The following is a 15,976-nucleotide window of genomic DNA, read 5'->3' on the forward strand; positions in this document are numbered from 1 at the left end:
AGTTTAAGTTGGTTTTGCTGTACAGCATCCATTAATTCTTGTGTAAATGTTCAAAAATATTGTTCTTTAACAATTTGCTTTATATTCAGTTGCTTCTGTTAGGTAAGTACAATATAAGAAATATAAAGTTAAATCATATATTTGTATAATATTTATAAAAAATGCTGTAAAAGAATTGTATGGAGATACACACTTTTCCTTGTTACATAAAAATGTTTCGAGGAGTTACCCAAAATTCTTACTAATAGTCTTCGTTGTTTGTTTTTCAGACAATTTATTGTCATGTCTTGTGGCATTAAAATTTTGAAAATGCTGAATAGAGCATTAGATAATAATAATGAAGATGAAATATGTAATCCAGGGGCAATTTCAAATTCTGGCCAAAATGCGAAGAATTATATATTAATAGAAGCAGTCAACCACGATGTTATAATCACTTCACTTATAAACAACACTAATAATCTACCAGTACTACCAGCGCCTAATGATACAGAAGATTTCATGATAAATATTGAGAATTCTATCTGTCCTGAGAATTTTAAAACCTCATTTGAGACTATAGAAATTGAAGGTCATATAAACACAAATGCTGAGAGCCAAAATGATGAAAATAAAGGTATTTTACATACTAAAGATATCCAGTAAACCTCTGATAATGAAAAAGATAACATAAAAACGCAAAAATTAATAGTACAAAAACAGATCATTCCTATCAAAAGAATAAAAAACAAAAAGAATTGGGATTACCTTATGTAAGCAAGAAGAAAAAATGGAAGTTAGGTCTCTCAGGTGAAAAAACCAGGAAAAATTTAGTCAGCACATGTAAATATTCATTATCTCAAAAGAAAACTGCTCTTGAATGTCACAAGCTCACTGAAAAACAAAATCAAAATATTTGTGGCATTTTGGAAAAAAATCTTGGACAGAGAAATGAGAATATGTCAGCGGCTTTGCAGATTTATACCCAGTTAAATGCTGATGAGGTGAAGCTCAAAATTCAAGATATAATTTTCCACAATTTATCATCTTGAGTATAATTGTCAGATGTATTGAGTTTGTAAAAATATGTTTAACAATACTCTTGAGATAAAAGCATAATTGTACTTTATTATGGATTAAAAATAATACAACAGCCAAAGTTTGTGAAGAAAGGAATGCTGATTACAATAATATTAAGCAAAGTTCAAAAAGCCATCCCAGAAAATTAAAATCTGATTTGATAAGATCAAACATTATCACATTCTTTAATTCATTGGCCAAAGTTGAATCTCATTATTGCCTTGCATCAACGCGAAGGTTGTATTTAGAACCAATTTGACAAAGCAAACAAGAACTACAAGGTCTGTAAATAATGAGCTTGGTTCAGAAAAACTTTTTATATATAATCCAATTATACATGAACTCTATCACTTTCAAAATAATTCCCTTGGGAAGCCATTCAACGCTTCAAATGGTTTTCCCACTCTTCATATCAGTGTTGGAACTCAGAAACCAGAATATCTTTCAGATGGTCGGTTACATTTTTTAAAATGTTTTCTGCAGTTCCAAATTGGTCTCCTTTGACTTTGAGCTGTTTTTTAAAAGCCAGGAACAGGAAAACGTTGCAGGGACTCAAGTCTGTTGAATAAGGTGGTTGAGAAACTACAGAAATGTTTTTCTTTGCCAAAAACTCATTAATTGAAAGTGCAGTGTGACAGGTGCATTGTCATGAAGCAGCATCCAGTTGTCTTTGATGGCTGGTCTCATGCGGGCAACTCTTTTCCGCAGTCTTTCAAGAATTTCTTGGTAAACATATTGGATTTACAGTCTGTTCTGTAAGCAAAAACTTGTTATGTCCTTATGGACAATAGCATTACTGTTGAAACAAATTAGCATGGTTTTGGTTTTTGATTTGCTTATTTTTGCTTTTTTAGGAATTGATGAGTTTGAAGTATGCCACTCCTTGCTGACATTTTGTTTCTGGGTCGTACTCAAATATCCAAGATTTATAACCCGTAATAACATTTTTTAGAAAATCAGGATCAGTTTCAATTCACCCTAGAAGATTGCGGCACACTTCCACCCTGTTGTTTTTCTGTTCAACAGTGAAGTTTTTTGGAACCAATTTTGCACAAATTTTTTTCATGTTCAATTCATTTGTCAGAATTTGATGGACTGTGGTATGTTTCAAATTCAATTGTTCTGCAATCATTCTGACTTTTAATCGCCGGTCATATTGTATCAAGTCTCTGATTCACTCAACATTGTCGTCACTTTTTGATGTTAATGGTCTTCCAGAGCGTGGATCGTTTGCAACTGATTCCCAACCATCTGAAAATGCTTTAAACCACCTAAAAACTTGGGCACATGACAGAGAGTCATCTCCATATGACCTTTTCAATTTTGAAAAATTTCAGTAGCATTCTTACAGAGTTTTAATACAAAACTTGATTACACAACGTTGCTCGTAATTAGTATCATTCATTTTTCTAATGCACAACAAAATCTCATTTCACAAAAAGTTTATTTATGTCTCATGTGGCAATAATAGACTAAAAATATTAATACCTAATATAAATCAGCTGTTCATGTAACCATATGTTTACTAGTAACTTTACAGTGTTACCACTTTGGCTGCAAAAAAAAAAAAAAACTAGTCTCATTACTTTATTTACAAACCTTGTGTACCGCTTTTATCAAAATACATTTTGTAAAGGCCATAATGTAGTTCTGTTTCATGAACACTATTTAGTAAAGAGTTCCAGAAATTGAATCTTTAATTATTTCATCCTAGAAAAGACCAGTGTGATATATGTGTTTCATTTAAATCAAACAACATTGACGAGGAGAGCTATAAAAATCATCATATAATGAAACAGGTAGCAAGAGATGCTAAGAATTCTGACAAAATTGCAGAAACATCAGATTTAATTTTTATTATCAACATGCAGTCAGTCCTGTTAGCACCAAAGAAGAAACTACACTGCCCAACAAAAAAATTTTTTTTAATGTTTCCTTCACTTCATGAGTCAAATCTTACCAATTTTGGGTTGAGAAAAACAAATGTGACAAAGAAAAATTTTTATTAGCTCTAGTTTCTGTGATAAACAATAGGTGGAAGTATTTCATTTTAATTGATTAAGAGAAAATTACACATTTTAATTTACATACACCAACAACATAGAAAGTCCATTTGACTTTTTTTAATGACAGTTACGTTCTAAGTGTTCTTAATTGATGGAAGAATACGTGGCAGTTGGTTGGGTCTGAAGAGAATTATGTGGGGTCTTCATGAGAGTATTATCTTTTGGCTTTCCTCTTGTAAGTGAGTTTCGGAGCATTCCTACACACAGACCAGCAGTAATCCGCAAGCATTGCTTTATTCCATCATCTCTGATGTCTTGTTCCATTACAGAAATATCCTGATGGAATCTTTCTCCATGTTCATCACTGACAATTCCACAATTACGGGGAAATAGTGCAGGTGTGAGTGGAGAAAATGGATTTTAAGGGACATGTTGCATCTGTGTTGATGGTGGTATTTTTGCAAAAGTACTGTCACCAACTGACTGTAGTTTTCATCTCTTTTGTTGCCTAAAAATCCATGAATGACTCCCTTTAAGGATTTCCAAGCTTCCTTTTCTTTCCCCCTCTAAAATTTGCTCAAGCGCAGGATCCTTCACAAGTTGTTGAATTTGTGGCCCAACAATAATGCCTTCCTTAACTTTTGCCGCACTTAATGTAGGAAATTTGTCTCTTAAGTACTTAAACATCTGTCCTTCTCGGCTGATACTTTTGATAAAATTTTTCATTAAACCCAGCTTTAAATGAAGAATTGGAAGAACGTCTTTTGGGTCCACGAGAGGCTCGGCAACGCTATTTTTCTTGCTAAAGTTAAGCTGCTTGAATATAATGTGATTTCCTAACCCTACTATTCTACATACATAAAAACCAGCAGTATTTAGTGTACCCAAATTGCATTCCTAAGAGTACAGCGATGACTTTTAGATCACCACAGATTTTCCACTTGTGTTCAGCATATTTGATTGAGTCTAGAAGGATTGCCATGTTTCCATAAGTCTCCTTCATGTGAACTGCATGACCAACAGGAATAATAGAAGGAAGATGGTTGCCATTGTGAAGTAATACAGCTTTCAAACTAAGCTTGGAGGAGTCTATGAATAGCCTCCAATCAATTTGATCATGATTCAAATTCAGACATTTCATCAAACCATTAACGTCGCAGCAAACAATAAGATTGTTTTTCTTGTCAAAAAATGAAAGCAGATCCCTATGACAATGTCTGTGCTGTGAGACCCTGACATCATGTTGGAGAAGATTCCATTGCTGTAGTCTTGACCCTAGTAGTTCTGCCTTCTCCTTCGACAAATCTTCTTTCTTTTAACTATTTAGCCTCCGGTAATTACCTTTCACATAATATTTCAGAGGATGAATGAGGACGATATGTATGAGTGTAAATGAAGTGTAGTCTTGAACAGTCTCTGCTTAACCATTCCTGGGATGTGTGGTTAATTGAAACCCAACCACCAAAGAACACCGGTATCCACGATCTAGTATTCAAATCCGTGTAAAAATAACTGACTTTACTAGGACTTGGGAAGTCCTAGTAAAGTCCAACTGATTTGGGAAGACGCGTTCACCACTAGACCAACCCGGTGGGTTTCCTTTGACAAATCTAGGTCTTGATTGAGATCACTTAATTCCATTTGACTCAGTCTATGCAGGTTATCATCTTTTTTGTCAAAATCAGAGTCATGGAAGGCTTGTTGGGTTCTTCTTCTTCCACACTATCTTAATTTTCTACTTGAAGCTCATAATTTTAGGGTGGTGTAGGAACTGGTAAACTATCTGAATGTGAAATAGGTCGAATAGCAGATGGAAGATTAGGGTATTGAACTGTTCCTCTTTTCTTCATTGACAATCCTGCCTTTATAAGTGGAGTCAAGCAGAAATAGCAGTTATCTGTATGGTTTGTAGGCTCCTACCAAACCATAGGCACAGCAAAAGCCATAGATGGTTTTTTTTATTTTTCAGCCATTCTCATATTATAACTGAACAAGAGTTGCAAACTATATGTGGAGCCCATGACTATTTCCTGGTCCTCTACTTTTATATCAAAATAATGCTGTTAGGCAGTCTTCACAACAGGCGTCAGATTGTGTGTCTATGAGGAAGATGTTATTACATAACAAATGTAAGAAAAATTATTCACTGAATTAACACATTTTCGTGGCATTTTGATTTAAAAAATGTTTCACTTCAAAAAACTCAAAAACCAGAAATTCTGCACTAATTACAACACAAACAATATGAAACTCACAGTCACAGCAACAGTAATTATGTTTATAACCTACAAACAGCTGGAGAACGTTATGCTTTGTCATTTAACAGGTATGACAACATTATCTTGAAACTAAAAATGTAGATCAGGTAAAAATGATATGTCATTGAATTAGACTGATTAGCAAGAGCTAATCAGTCATTTTTATGGTGATTTTTGAATTCAGCAGGTGGATAAGAATAAGCTATTTTTAGCCTGAAACATTTCCATTGTTGGGCAGTGGTATTAGCAATGTATTGCAAGAAAAAACATGTAGTACATAATTTTACAATATATAATATCAGAACACATAATGGTTATTGTTTTATATGGATTGAGACTGAAGACAAAGTGACTGCAAATGAATTTTCCTCTATTATAGTTTTTTTCATTCTTAATGAAATTTTGCCTCAAATGAAAGACAAACAAAGCAAAATAATTTTCTGGAATGTGGCTGTTGTGGGCAAAATTGGAGTGCATGTTTGTCCAATGCATTATTGAATATATCTAGAATGCACAATATAAATCATGCAAAAGTATCTAGAAAATGGCCACAAAAAAATGAAGACAGATTCAATGCTTTCTGCTATATAAAGACGCATCCAAAATAAGAATATCAGTGTCCCAGCTGATAATGTACTGCACTGCCAAGAAACAAGAAAAAAACCTTTTTCTTATAAGGTACAGTACCTTTGTCATACCTTTTTTAAAACTTTTCTAGTCTGCAATACTACTTTTCAATGAGACTGGGTCACAAGGTAGGGGACCCAACAGTAACAGATTTGAAAGAGATTAAATATGCAGCTGATGAAGAAATAGAATATAAATTAAAACATACAGGCAAAACTGGACAAAAATTACCACAAGACAATCAATAATTGAGCAGTCAACTGAGGAAATGGAAAACCTGCCACTTCTATATCAAGAACGTATAAAAATCAAAAAAGAAAAATATGATCACCTACAAGCTCTAAAAAAAAGTTTAAAATCAGATTATCATGCCTTTTACGATGAACTTCCACATCACTAGAAAAATTTTGCCAAAATTGAACGTGTTATATTAGATTTAATTTCTATTTTCTTAGTAAATGCTATTTTATTTATATCAGTTATTTTCATATACTTATTTCCTTCACAGATATTACATGTTTCAAAATGTTATTAAATAAATATTCCAATTAGAAATACCATTTTTTATTCTTAGATAATGATAAAAAATGTTCTTAAGAAAAGTGTGAAACTCCATAAATCATGCAGTATTTTCTGTAGAAATATGTATAAATCTAATAAATAAAAAGATAAATATTTTTAAGAATTAATTATTCTATATTATAAATAATATTTACTGAATCATATTTACAAGTTTTAAGTATTCAAAGAAATTTACTTTTTAAAATATATAGTTTTAAGACTCTCCTGTAAAATTTACTCAAATGGACTTGCACACTTTTCTGGTTTCACTGATGATATACAGATTTTATATAACTGTTCATCTCTGTATTTCAGCCAAATTTTTGTTCAGATTTTTAAGCTTTTGATAATCTACATTATCAAATGCCTTTTTCAGATCTACAACTTTATTCTTTGTAACCCTGTCGTTTAAAATTAGTTTGAGGACCGGAAAAGCTTGTCTTGTACCTATACATTTTTCTGAAATTGAACTGGTCTTCATCTAGTATCTTCTGTCAGATACTAATAGTTCTTGAACTATGCTTTTAAATGGTTATTGAATTATTTATTTTATTATAACAAGTGTAAACTTATCAATCCTATAAGTAAATAATGAAAAGAAGTAAATACTTAATTCAATTAAATATTTAATACAAATAGAATTCTAGAATTAACTAAATATAGTAAATATCTTTTTTTGGGGTACTAGATCTGATTAGTAACTACTTACAATATTCAGTACCTTTATTTAACATCACTCATTATTACTTATTTATTATTCTAATAAAAATAACCTTTTTGTATTTTATTTAATTACAGATTAAAGAAGGTGTTGCAAGAAATATTGATTATGGTGAGGGTGTTCAAAACTTTCCTGTTAAATGTACAATATTGGAACCACCATGGCAGAAATGTGAGGATCTTTTCTTTTTTTTTGCTTGTTTTTACGGGCATCGACTGCTAGGGTCATTAGCCCTCGTCACATTCTTTAAAAGAAATTAGTATCACCATCTGGATCGTCATGTGTAAGGGTGTAAAGGGCCCTTACATTTTATTTAAAAGCACAAACTACAAAAAATACATTAAGACAAAAACAACAAAGACAAACACAACACTTACGGGGTGTACAGGGCCCCGATATTAAAAATTGAGATAAAAATCTCAATGAACATGAAATTAAAAATGTATGTCTGTACAATACCATTTCCTTATTCTACCTATCTTGTTTATTAATTTGTTTAAGCACCCTTGGTGCGACCAGAACCGCCGTGAAGCAGTATATTAGTCGCGCCAGGATGCTGTGGCAGTTGACTTCTATAAACAGGCTACAGGGATGCACCGCGCATATCCATAGCCTCGCGTCCTCAATCCACCCTTGAGAGTCCCCAATGCCATCATCGGACATACCCCGACTCACTGCTCTTGAATGCAGATGAGCCAAAATGGCCTAGGCAAGAGGGCTACCTCCCGTTACTACACGTGCCACGCTTCGAGACTTCCACATTTAAATGAAACTACCTCTTAGAGATTCTTTAACACAGCTTTAAATTTTTTACTTTTACAGACTTCTAAGAAGTCCACTGGCGTGTAAAAATGCGACTATATTTTCTTAATTTCCATTATCCAGATCAGCAGTAATATTATTTCTAAGACGGGACCTCTTTCTGAGGTCCTCATATATGGTACACTCTTCTATTAGATGCTTGATTGTCAGTGTTTTATTACAAACACCGCACATTAGTCTCACTTCGCCGGTTAACAAATATGAATTAGTTAATCGCGTGTGACCGATTCTAAGTCTGGTCACCGCTACTTGTTCACGGCGAGTCAACTTAAAGTCGCTTTTCCATTTATATGGAGAAGTTTTTACTGAGTTTAGTTTTGTATTTAAACTCCTCCATTCAGCATTCCACTTGTTTTTTACTATGTTTGTTAGACGGTTTTTAACATCTGCCACTCTTACAGGAAATGCATCCAAATCATCGCAGACTGTTGCCTTTCTGGCAGCTTCGTCTGCGCTCTCATTACCTGTAATACCAGCATGCCCTGGAGTCCATACAAATACGCATTGCTGTCCTCTCCACGAGGACGTATAAAATGGACAGGATGTTTGAAATTTGGACATCCTTAATGTTTTTGTTACAAATTGCAACAAGTGCACTTAGAGAATCGGAACAAATTAGCACTCTATTCGCAATAATGTTCTGTGAAGCGAAGAGCTTGCTGAATGGCAGTAAGTTCTGCAGTATAAACACTGGCCATATCTGGCAGTTTCCAACAATGGGCTTCTCCATTTACATATATGGAGCATCCAACACCATGTTCGGTTTTAGAACCGTCAATATAAATTCTAATATGTTCTTCGTAACTACTGACGGTTGCCAAAAATTCCTGTTGGATGATCACTGCTGGCTTCTTTTTTATTTCTCCCTCAGAGAGATCCAACCTTGTATTTACAGCTGGCAAAAGCCATGGCGGTATTTCTCTTGTGGAAATTGCTAATGTATCTGGAATAGCAATTTCGTATTTTCTTCTTAATTCATGGTACCTAATTCCGGCTGGTCTGGAATAGGTAGCACGACATTGGTATAATGCAGCCAGAGGATGGTTGTTGAAAAGTTTATTATTTATATGGACAGGAAAAGCCCATTTTTTTGCTGCATATCTTAACAAAAGGATCTCTCTTCTATAATGTAGTGGTATTATTCCGGCTTCGGACATTAACCTTGTCGCCGGACTGTGCGGAAAGCGCCTGTCGCATATCTTATTCCGCTATTATGAACTACGTCTAACTTTCTTAAATGCGACTTCCTAGCGTATGAATATACAATACATCCGTAGTCTAGTTTTAATTGAATCAATGCCTTATACAGTCTTATATAAACATTTTATAATGTTTAGGGCTTTTTTGCATCTATCACTCAAGTCCTGTATATGTAATTCTTACGTAAGGGATTTATCCAATACTAGTCCTAAATATCTTACGTTGTCTTTATATTGTATTGGATTATCGCCAATTGTCAATGTAGGAGTTTCATGAGGAATTCTCTTCCTACAGAAGTGTACACAGCTCGTTATTTCTTGTGAAAATTGGAATCTGTTATTCCTTGCAACTTCATATAGAGCGTTAATCGCTCGTTACAATTTGTACATCACCATAGCAGTCTTGTTGCTGGCATACACAATTGCCAAATCATCAACATAGACGCTTTTGCTGATTTCTACTGGAATGGCTAATATCAATTTATTAATGTCGATGGTAAACAAAGTACCGCTCAACGGCGAACCTTGTGGTACGCCATTTTCCAAGATTCTTACAGATGAATATTCATTATTGTCGCGAACTTCGAAAGTACGGTCATTCATATAGTTGCTGAGCAATACTGGTAGATTGCCACGAATGCCCCATTCATGTATCTGGAGCATTACTCCATGTCGCCAGGTCATATCAAAAGCCTTCTGCAGATCGAAGAAGACTCCAACGCAATGCTTCCTTATGATAAAGCTGTTATATATAATATTCTCTAAGTTGATCATTTGATCTGTGGTAGAATGGTATTGCCGAAAACCTGCTGGATATGGTGATATCGGGTTTTCTTTTTCCAAAATCCAAACGAGTCAATTATTAATAATTTTTTCGAAAATTTTTCCCATAGTGCACGACAAGGAGATAGGACGACAGCTATTGGGATCTGTTAAATTTTTCTTTTTCTTTGGTACTGGAACAACATGAGCTTTTTTCCACTGCTGCGGGTACATTCCATCCCGCCATATTTGATTATACAGTTCTAATAATCTGCATTTTGCAGTGGTATTCAACTGCCTGATCATATTATAATGGATTTCACCCGTACCAGCAGCTGTGTTGCCTGCTTTCTCCAACGCTTTCATGAATTCTTCCATTTTAAATGGTACATTATATGAGTAATTATACTCAGTTCTAAAATTTAGTAGACCTTCAAGTTCTTCTTTTTTCGTCCGAAAATCATCTTCGTAGTTAGCCGTTTTGCTGGCTTTCACAAAGTGATTGGATAATAACTCTGCGATTTCGTTTGGAGTGTCCTTAATTCCGTCTTCATCTTGAAGGCTAGTAATGGGTGCAAAATTTCTACGCCCACAAATCGCCTTCACTTTCCTCCAAACATCTGATGCAGTAGTGGTTCTGTCGATGGATGACACGTATTGCTGCCAGGATCGTTTCTTCGAGTCTATCATGAGACGTTTTGCATACGCCCTGTAATTTTTGAAGGCAATAAGATTTTCTAGGGTAGGACGTTTCTTAAGGGTGTTATACGCTCTTTTCTTTCTTTTAATAGCTTCACTTATTTCATCGTTCCACCATGGAACGGGTCGTTTCGTAAGTTTCCCAGATGTTTTGGGAATGAATCTCGATGCCGACTAAAGTATCGCATTTGTTATTGCGTCGACATCGTCCCCGATAACTCCAGTTGTTTCAGGGAGTATCGTTCTAGCTGTGAAGCTTGTCCAATCTGCCTTTTCAAACAACCATCTTTTAGAGATGGGATATATTTTTCTTGTAACATCAGTTACAATTTGCACCGGGAAATGATCGCTTCCATGCAAATCGTCTAAAACATGGAAGCTGTACCTCAGTGCTATCGATCCGCTTATGAGTGCAAGATCTATACAGGACGTCGATCCATCTCTGGCATTGAAAAAGGTTCCTGACCCATCGTTTAAAAGCATAAGTTCAGAATTCATCAGGAACCTTTCCAATTCTCTTCCACGGGGATCTACTCGATCCGATCCCCAAAGAGAATTATGAGCATTAAAATCACCCACCAGTAAAATAGGTGGGGGAAGCTCAGAAATTAATCGTGCTATGTCATCCTACTTCCAATCAAAATTCGGCAAGTATATGCTGCAAACAGTGACCTGAAGCGAACGCTTCATTCTAATGGCAACCGCCTGTAGATTTGTATTTAGATCAACAGCTTCGGTGGTAGCTCTGGTCGATGTTAGTATGGCTACTCCACCTCTAACTCCTACATTTGGCGGTTGATCTCGCCGAAATATATCATATCCTTTTAATTAAAAATTTTCATTTCGGCTGAAATGTGTTTCTTGCAGACATATACAGATCGGGTCTACATCATGTACCAAGCGTTGGAGCTCATGGATGTTTGAAAAGCATCCATTGATGTTCCATTGTACAATCGACTCGCTAATTTTAAATTAAATTATTGTCTGGGTTTGCCTTTCGGCAAATCCATTTTTTTCTCCATATTGCGAACAGCATCGTGTTCGCGGAGAACGTCGTCGCCCATATAGCTTCCAGTCTCCGAATCGGAGACAACAGAAGCCGCCGAGGAAGCCGGGCGCCGGCTTCAGGCGCCGATTGAGAGGCGGCATCCTTGCCAACCCCCGACACGGGGATAGCACCAGTCATCGCCTATGAAAGGGGGGACACTCACCCCCCCTGTGTGATGTTTTGTGGCCTCTGGGGTTAAGAGGCCATCTCAGTTGAAGGAGGCTTGGGAGCCTCCATAACAGAATCTGTAGCTGCTACTTTCTTTTTATCCTCAATAAGTATCTCACTCAGACGGACTTGGCATTCCTGTTTGGCGTTCGTTTTCTTCTCTACAGGAGCAATTTTCATTTTAACAGATTTATCTTCGGGTGGCTGTACTACTACCTTTGGCTTGGCAGCTTCTTTACTGCTGAAAGGCTTCATCTTGTTTTCAATGATCCTTTCGATCATGTTAGCCAAAGTAGACGCAATTTTGCTGATGCTGGCTTTCATCAATAGCAACCGGAGCAGGAGCAGGAACAGCAGCCGCAGCCTGAGCATAAGTTTTTGTTGCTCGAAGCCTGCGGGCATTAACAATCTTCTTTGCTTCGAAGTAGCTGACCTTTTGCAGGGTTTTTACTTCCTGCACAGCTACCTCGTCTTTGTAGACAGGACAGTTCCTGTATCTACAAGAATGTGTTCCTTTACAATTGATGCATGTAGGAGGCTCTTTACATAGCTCTCCCTCATGCAACTCATCGCCGCACACACATATTTGTGGTCTCTCACATCTGATAGTGGTGTGGCCAAAACGTTGGCACGTGAAGCATCTCATTGGCTGCAGGACAAATGCCTGCACATCCAATCAATGTATTCCCGCTCTTACTTTCTCCGGCAATGTAGGCCGGTTAAATGTGAGAACATGAGATGCTGAAGGTAGGACTTCGCCATTCTTTCTCATGTTCAATCGGCGACACTCTATTACTCCTTGTGCTGCTAGTTCTTCAACAATTTCTTGCTCTAAAGAGTTTAAAAGATCCCGACAGACCACAACACCCCTTTAGGTGTTGAGTGTGCCATGGGGATCAACATGTACAGCCAATTCTCCTATTTTTTTCAGCCCTAGGATATTCTGAGACTGTGTATCATTTACAGTCTCTACATGAAGTCCCGTGAAAGTTTTCCTAATTTCTTTAACAGGGTCTCCAGCACATTTATTTATTTTTCGAGCAATGAGGAAGGGACTCACCTTCGAGAAATTACCGTCTTCCTTCGTGATTATCAAATATTTCGGCTTCGGAATATTGCTCTTGAAAAAAACTTTATGCAAGCTTTTCCTAGCCTCAACTTCTATTCTTCGAGATTCTGCACTCTTTCAACGTTTCGCCTCGAGTGAAACAGCCGGTTCTAAACTAGGATGTTTTCGTGAACCCTCTGCCACGTTTGATTGTTCAACTTGCATGATAATACGATCCCTTCTATAGTAAGGCTAGCCACCGGGGTACACCCCCACTCCTGGGCACCAACCCTGGAGGTCCGTTCCAGTACTCCAGTGGAACTGGCATATGTCTTGGCAGAGAGTGGATGCGCAGTCTCTGCACTGACTCCAGGCCCTTACACACCGAGGCTTTCAGGGCTCCCATGCCCCGAAAAACATGGGCACCTTAACTACATGCTTGCCATCGCGGGGGACATGTGGACAACGAAAGGTCTTCGTTACACCTGCAAATAACTTCAACCGTGGCCGCCACATCGCTAGCTCTAAAGGTGGTATCAATCCATGTCCATAATCGTTAAGAATTTCGTACCTGCTGGTGGCTGCGAAATCCAGTCCTGAAATTCAGCCTGTAGATGAAATTCTGCTGAAAAATAGCATATCCGAGAACAACACTCGGAACCCCATTAGCCAGCTATATGTAATGTACGTAAGTACAGCTGTTGCCGCCCTGGACGTTGAACGTAGATGTTGTGTTCTGGACGTGGGGATTATCTACCTCAGGGCAACAGGAGGATCTTGTTTTACAAATTTAAATTACTTCTATGTGTAAAAATATGTCAAAAGTACAAAATTGGGATTCCATAAAAAAAAATCTGTGATTTTTAATAAAAATTAGTAATAAACTAATCATTTTAAGCAATTTTTCATGTCTACCTTCATGCAATATGAACTCCTCCATCTAATATATCTTTTTTTATGGTTGTATACAGTTTTGTAATTGATAGAAAGAAGGTTAATTATTTATGTTGTAATTCTTTATAATTTTTTTGTATGATTTATTGACAAAAATGTTATTGAAAAAAGTAGGCGTTTCATTGCTGTACTTTGTGTATATTTTAAGTAGTCAAAATATATATTTTTTTGTCTGAATAAAATTTCATAGTTATTTATCTATTTATTGACCATTACCAGGTTACAGAATAAGATACAATGCATAATTACATAAAAGATTACATTATTACACATTGAACCCTGTAGAGGAGCTTAAACATCTGTATTGTTGGAAAAACCTAACAGCCAATATAAATAAATTTTATATTAAATCACTTATTGTACTTAACTAAAATAATTTAGTCGTTGAATTTTTCTTAATACTTAAATCTCTCTCTATTTCACATACAGCTCATTTTCATTTCAGGTTCTAACCCAATTTTCCAATTTATTTTTGATATTTTTTAAACTTATATTTTTGAGTTCAGGTGGTAACAAATTTAAACAAAATTTTGATCTATATCATGTTGTTTTTTTGTTTTTTTATTGTTGACTTTAGGCAAAAGTATTGCTTTTTACTTCCTTGTATGAAAAAGTAAAGGAAGTATTGTGACCACAGAAAATTTTGATTTTCAGATTTCAAGGAAATATCCATTTTGACCATCCCTAAATTCATTTTAACTAGTTTCGGCATGATGTCTGTACGTATGTATGTATATCGCATAACCCAGAAATGACTAACCTAGGATGTTGAAATTTTTGATTTAGGATTGCTGTAACATCTAGTTTTGCACTTCCCTTCTTGATTGCAATTGACTGAACCAAAAGTGTCCAAAAAAGCCCAAAATCCAAAACATTTTGATTTTGGACTTTTAGTTCTAAGGTTGAAATCTAGTAAAGGCAATTACTTTTTTTATAGATTTGAATACTAGATTGTAGATACCAGTGTTCTTTGGTGGTTGGGTTTCAATTAACCACACATCTCAGCAATGGTTAACCTGAGGTTGTGCAAGACTTCATTTACATTCATACATATCATCCTCATTCATCCTCTGAATAATACCTTATGGTAGTTTTAGAAGCTAAACAAAAAAGAAAGCTGTTTTATATGCTTCACCCCATGCAATAATACCATAAGTAACTATACTGTATTATAGCTCGTATGTAATCATGAAGAGATTTTTAGCAGTAAGTTACTAAGCCTGCATAAAATGTAAGTCATACATTTGGTTTTTTGCACAACACTAGCTACTTGATAATTCCAATGCAAGTATTGATCAATGATGTTTCCTAAATAGTTAGTTGCTCAACTTTTTTAATAACTTTCCCTTCAGTATACAAATTAAATTCATTGGGAAATAACCCATGTGATTTGAAAATGTTTTGTTAATATTTAATCATAATTTATTTACATCAGTAGTCTTTTTTATCCTTAAATAAATGCAGTGCTTTTTGCTTAGTTTCATCCCAGTTGTTAACTATACATACCAAACCCATATTATCTGATTGTAATATTATAATACATTCAATATGCGAATTCATTATAAAAATATCATTTATGTAGGTATAATGTAAATAGCAATGGCCCAAGTTCTGTTGTGTGGTACTCCAGTTGTTATAGAATTAATATTATTAATTTAAACAGATAGTTTTCTATGTACAATATAATTAAGCTATTTAAAAAATGCAATTGGTAGATTATCACAAAACCTTCAATAAGCAACTCCAAAAATATGAATCCTCGACCCTATTAATGAAGGATAAAACCATAATCTGTCCCATAACAATAAAGACAATGCAGAGAAATCCTAACTAAATATTTCAACAATTTACTAAATTGCAAAGAACCAACAGAACTCCTAAACTTCTACACCAGCAGCCCAATAACAACATCAGGAAATATTAACTCTTCCACAAAAGAACTGCAAGAATTGTAAAGAACCAACAGAACTCCTAAATTTCTACACCAGCACCCCAATAACAACATCACTGGAAATATTAACTCTTCCACAATAAAAGAAGTCTA

At 35.5% G+C, this 15,976-nt stretch overlaps 1 protein-coding gene across 7 annotated transcripts in view; it reads left to right on the plus strand.

Moving 5' to 3' along the window:
• LOC142329030 (tubulin polyglutamylase TTLL13-like) overlaps positions 1-15,976 on the plus strand; it is a 182,900-nt gene that overhangs the window by 150,560 nt on the left and 16,364 nt on the right. For all 7 annotated transcript variants that reach the window (XM_075373302.1, XM_075373294.1, XM_075373286.1 and 4 more), the window contains one exon: positions 7,310-7,403. In XM_075373302.1, coding sequence (XP_075229417.1) covers positions 7,310-7,403 — 94 coding nt within the window. The remainder of the gene's footprint in view (positions 1-7,309; positions 7,404-15,976) is intronic.

This window comes from Lycorma delicatula, chromosome 1 (genome assembly GCF_047948215.1).
Source record: "Lycorma delicatula isolate Av1 chromosome 1, ASM4794821v1, whole genome shotgun sequence".
NCBI classification, from domain to species: domain Eukaryota; kingdom Metazoa; phylum Arthropoda; class Insecta; order Hemiptera; family Fulgoridae; genus Lycorma; species Lycorma delicatula.